Source organism: Akebia trifoliata, chromosome 15 (assembly GCF_017979445.1).
Source record: "Akebia trifoliata isolate Shusen 1 chromosome 15, ASM1797944v1, whole genome shotgun sequence".
NCBI lineage: Eukaryota > Viridiplantae > Streptophyta > Magnoliopsida > Ranunculales > Lardizabalaceae > Akebia > Akebia trifoliata.
The window spans coordinates 19,584,266-19,589,581 of NC_141389.1; the positions used below are offsets into that span (position 1 = coordinate 19,584,266).

The window sequence follows — 5,316 nt, forward strand, 5'->3', positions numbered from 1 at the left end:
ACTAATGCTTTTAATAATTTTCCCAAATTGACATTAATTGATGAGTAAATATATGTTGGTTGACTAAGTCTCCTGCTTAGCAATTCTAAAGGATAATGAAAGGAGACACGATAAACGTGCGACATACGTGCGTATCACACATCACATGTACTTTGAGATGAGCTATTTCCCTCTCTCTTTCTCTCTTTCATTAGCCTTCCCATGCCCAACCATATTCTTTCACTCCCTCGCATTTTTCTCCTTCTCTTTCACCATATTCGTACTCCATTTCCTAGAGAAAAATGCTGAAATGACAAAAAGAATTTATTATGATTCTCACAAGTCTGATGTGGGATGTGTACATAATTATAGATGTGTTTCCTCGCAATACGAGTAAAAATCATCTATGATTATGTATGCATGTCCACGTCAGAATTGTGAGAATCACAATAAATCTTGTGTCACCTCAGCATGACTCTTTCCTAGATCCATATATGACGACTACATTTAAACTTATTAAATGTGAGATAGAATGGATCACATTCTGAGTAAAACAATCCACTCTATGTTGATCCTATTCAATATTTTAAAAATCATACTAAACCAGTGGTCTTGGACCACATTTTATAAGAAACTTAATTGGGCTAAAGAATCGTCCTTTCTCTTTATTTTTTAGTATTATCGCATAGATAAAAGTATTTAAAAAAAATATAAGTATATTTTAAAGGTTTTTTTTTTATAAATAAACATACATTGATCCAACCTAGTTGAATTAGGGTCTGATCATGGTCTGAACAATTTGACAAATATTCGATTTGATTTGATTTGATTTGATTAATTTGACTGCATATGTGCCTCAAGAATTAGTCGGATGCTCTAAGAGGTCTGGAAGCTTCGATTTGAAATAAATAAATAGATAACCCAAATATTCCATTGCTCCTCACCACCCACCCTTGACATAATTTCCAAGTAATTATTTTCTTGTGTTGTGATAGAGCCACCTAATTTTTTGTGGAGCGAAGAAAAGCTTAAAGTTTTATTATATACCTTTGTCCCACCAAAGCCATCGTTTTGCGAAAACGTTATCTCAAAGCTCGTTTGAGGCTATTATTTTTCTATCTCAAACCACTGGTAGGCTCAGAGTCCTCCACGTGGCAATCAACCAATCCAAAGTTTGTGGCCGTTAATAATTCGTAAGCAAATCCACAGCATTTGAAGCTCTCTCTAAGCTCAAACCCCACACTCCTTATAAGTCTCCTCTTAGCTCACTCTCTTCACTCCTCAAACCACAATTCAGTTAGAACCCTCCCCCACTCAATCACAGCCGCCGGATCACAAAAATCAATGGCTACTGCTGTTACAACTGTTGGAGCTGTTAACAGAGCACCGGTACTGTGTTTTTCCCGCCCTTTTTTGAACTTTGTCTTCATCAACTTAGCTTTCTTTGCTTTTTTGGTACTTTTAGCGTCGTGGGTCCTCTTTACTTCATTTATTTTTTGTTTCATAAAGAGTTTTAAGTTTTGGGTTTGTTTTATTTTTAAAAATCTTTAATTGTTTTCTTTTTTTCATGTGTAGTCTCTTTTGATTTGTGTTTTGGCCTAAATAAATGAGTTTGAATTGATTTATGGACTTCTTCCTTAATTGGGTCTGTTGATTTAGTAGTGATGGAGTCTGTTATTTCGTCCGAATTGTATGGTTCATTGGGTATGAAGAGGGGATTCTCTTTGATGCAGGTGAGCTTCCTCAGCTCATAGGGTTCAAGTTGATTTGTTGTCTTTTTGTTTTTTTTTTTTTTCCCCTTCTTTATAGGGTTCTCTTTGAGATAGATTTAGATGTGATGGAGTCTGTAATTACATCTGAATTGTGTAGTTTATTTGGTATGAAGAAGGGGCTGTCTTTGAGATAGGTGAGCTTCCTCAGCTTATAGAGTTCCAAGTTTATTTTTATTTTTTAAATTATTGGGTCTAATTGAGATAGATTCAGTTGTGATGGAGTCTGTAATTTCATCTCAATTGTGCGGTTTATTGGGTATGAAGAAGGGGCTGCCTTTGATGCTAGTGAGCTATCAAGCTCATCGAGTTCAAGTTGATGTAAGGGAGTCTGTAATTTTGTCCGAACTGTGCCATTTATTGTCTATTGAGATGGGGTTGTCTTTGATGCAGGTGAGCTTACCCGGCTCTGGTGCTGGAGCTTCGGTGCCAAGCTCGTCCTTCTTGGGCAGCAACTTGAAGAAGGTTACCTCTGGATTCACTCACTCAAGGTTTTCATCGAGAAGCTTTAAGATTGTTGCTGAAGTCGAGGAAAATAAGCAAACCAACAAGGACAGATGGAAAGGCCTTGGCTATGACATCTCTGATGACCAACAAGACATCACTAGAGGAAAGGGATTGGTAGACACTCTCTTCCAAGCTCCCCAAGGAGCCGGAACCCACGACGCTATCTTGAGTTCCTACGAGTACATTAGCACAGGACTTCGCAAGTACGTAGCTTCGAAAACTTTTCTTCTTTGTGATTTGCTCAAATTGGTGTATTTGATCATAAGATGGTAAACTATGCTTCAGGTACAATTTTGACAACAGCATGGATGGGTTCTACATAGCTCCTGCTTTCATGGACAAACTTGTTGTTCACATTACCAAGAACTTTATGACCTTGCCCAACATCAAGGTTGGTTTATTAATTCAAAATTTTATGAAATTTTAATTGGTTCTTGGTGAAATACATGAAATCTGATTTGTACTCGCGAAATCGTTACAGGTTCCTCTCATATTGGGTATCTGGGGAGGCAAAGGTCAGGGGAAATCTTTCCAATGTGAACTTGTCTTTGCTAAGATGGGAATCAAGTGAGTTCATGATATTTTGTAGCCTTACGACACAAAAGTGAAGGAAAAAATAGGATGCTTATTTATTTTACTTTTTGATAAGTCAATGATCTTTATTAAAAAGCACGGTTGAGGTGACCATGCAACAAAACTAAAAACACGGGAAAGAAAAAAACAAAACAAAACCCAGGCCACACAGCAATACTATACACCCAATCCCACTTTGTTACAAAATCTTTAAAGAAGACCCCATTTGATTCCTGAAAGACCTTGTTCAAAAGAAAAATAGAACCCAAAGTTGAGAGAATGATTCCATGAACTAAGGACTCCTTCCCTTCAAAATTCCTAAGGTTCCTCTCCTTCCAGATCTCTTTGGTATAAGTTTGGAGAAATATTATCCTACTTGTGATTAGTTGTAGAAATCGAAGCTTAAACTCATAAGTTTTAATGTCAAATTTCCACCCTGTCATACTCAAAATTTGATCTTGTGGTGATGGAATTTCAGCCCAATCATGATGAGTGCTGGAGAATTGGAAAGTGGGAATGCAGGAGAGCCAGCAAAACTGATAAGGCAACGATACCGTGAGGCCGCCGACATCATCAATAAAGGAAAGATGTGCTGCCTATTCATCAATGATCTTGATGCAGGAGCCGGTCGGCTCGGTGGAACAACCCAATACACAGTTAACAACCAAATGGTGAATGCCACCCTCATGAACATTGCAGATAACCCAACCAGTGTTCAGCTCCCTGGTATGTACAACAAGGAGGAGAACCCTCGTGTCCCAATTATAGTCACGGGTAATGACTTTTCCACATTGTATGCCCCTCTCATCCGTGATGGTCGTATGGAGAAGTTCTATTGGGCTCCCAATCGTGATGACCGGGTCGGTGTTTGTAAGGGTATCTTCAGGACTGACAATATCGCCGAGGAACACATTGTGACTATCGTCGATACCTTCCCTGGACAATCAATTGGTAAGCTTCACCTCTATAAGAGCATAGTAATCATACTAAGGGATGTACCATTAATACTTATTACATTGCTTCTTGCAGATTTTTTCGGTGCTTTAAGGGCAAGAGTGTATGATGATGAAGTGAGAAAATGGATATCAAGTATTGGAGTTGATGGCGTTGGGAAGAAGCTTGTGAACTCAAAGGAGGGACCGCCAACTTTCGAGCAGCCCAAGATGACCCTCGACAAGCTTCTTGAGTATGGTAACATGCTTGTCCAAGAACAAGAGAATGTGAAGAGAGTCCAATTGGCCGATAGGTACTTGAGCGAGGCGGCCCTTGGAGATGCGAATGCGGATGCAATTGATAGGGGAACTTTCTAAGCTGATTATCCTTGATTCTAGATGCCTTGATGGGAGGTTTGCATTTGGCATCTATAAAATTATGGAATGAAGTAGGATTAGAGATGGTTTCTTTAAGTTTTTTTGTTACTGTTTGGATGAAGGCAAAGCAGCCTAAAATGCAAATGTATCTGTCTCCAAAGGTTGCACCTGCCCATTTGTGAAGAACTTTGATCTGACGACCAGGAATGACATTGGAAGTTGCCTTCGTGTTTAGTTCTAAGTTTGTGTTTAAGAGTTCGGACAGCTCAGGAAGAACTGTTTTCTTAGAGTAGGATTCAATAATGTTGGTACCTTTGTATCTTGGGACTAATATCTTGTAATTTTGTGTTTGAATATACTTTTGTGCAATCTTAAAGGGGTTCTATTTATATGCTAACCTCTACTGTAGTGGTCGATTTTGTGATAATCAACCTCAATCACGATTTCATAATTAAATCTATAAAATAATAGAAAAAACATAGTGTTTCGAGATGCATGTTGATAGTGCGGATAAACAATCCAGATGAGAGACGATTTTATCCCTCCACATAGCTCCCTTTCAAAGGTGGAGATCGATGTATTGAGATCCGCCTTTGAGAAATACTTTTGACCTGAGTGATCATTGTCTTTGATTTTTGAACTAGTACGATTCTTGATCTCTCGAGTTTATTTATTTATTTTTGCAAATTTGATATTTAACTTGATCGAGCTCCCATAATTAGTAGATGTTTCTGTAGATACGTGGGCATCGAAACCTTTTAAGAGGTTTTGAGCTCATCTACATAGGTTTAGGAGTTGCCACCATTCAATTAAAGTGTGAATGGATACTATAAAATATGTTTTTATAAAATTCTATTTTTAGCTCATAGTGACTCACATATCTAAAAGATAAAGGAAAATAGTTTACCAAGGTTTTTAAGGTAAGGAGGTTCGGTTGAGGGACAAGGAAGGTGTTAGGTACCTTGTCCCACCCCCCATCCTAAGATGGTTACCAATATATGACCATAAGGGGAGATTAAGAACTCTTTTTGTTTGGTTTTGAAAGTACAACAAATTATGAAGAAACTAAAGAAAATTGGTTATACTTTTATTTTGAAAAATGAATAAATTAAAACGATAAGCAAGCCCTTACTAGATAGTACACCACTTCGGATGATATGACGCACTATCCCTTCATG

The 5,316-nt window shown here is 37.9% G+C and overlaps 1 protein-coding gene across 1 annotated transcript; it reads left to right on the top strand.

Moving 5' to 3' along the window:
* Nucleotides 1-1,210: 1,210 nt before the first annotated feature.
* Nucleotides 1,211-4,535, top strand: LOC147384523 (ribulose bisphosphate carboxylase/oxygenase activase, chloroplastic). The gene is made up of 6 exons (XM_086425748.1): nt 1,211-1,368; nt 2,142-2,458; nt 2,541-2,646; nt 2,737-2,822; nt 3,307-3,779; nt 3,858-4,535. The coding sequence occupies exons 1-6, from the start codon at nt 1,324-1,326 to the stop codon at nt 4,136-4,138; spliced, it is 1,308 nt and encodes a 435-aa protein (XP_086281874.1). The 5' UTR covers nt 1,211-1,323; the 3' UTR covers nt 4,139-4,535.
* Nucleotides 4,536-5,316: the final 781 nt, after the last annotated feature.

Coding starts and splice junctions, on each gene's coding strand:
- LOC147384523 (XM_086425748.1), top strand. CDS start 1,324: ATGGCTACTGCTGTTACAACTGTTGGAGCTGTTAACAGAGCACCG. Junction 1,369..2,141: donor GAGCTGTTAACAGAGCACCG/GTACTGTGTTTT, acceptor TCTTTGATGCAG/GTGAGCTTACCCGGCTCTGG. Junction 2,647..2,736: donor TGACCTTGCCCAACATCAAG/GTTGGTTTATTA, acceptor AAATCGTTACAG/GTTCCTCTCATATTGGGTAT.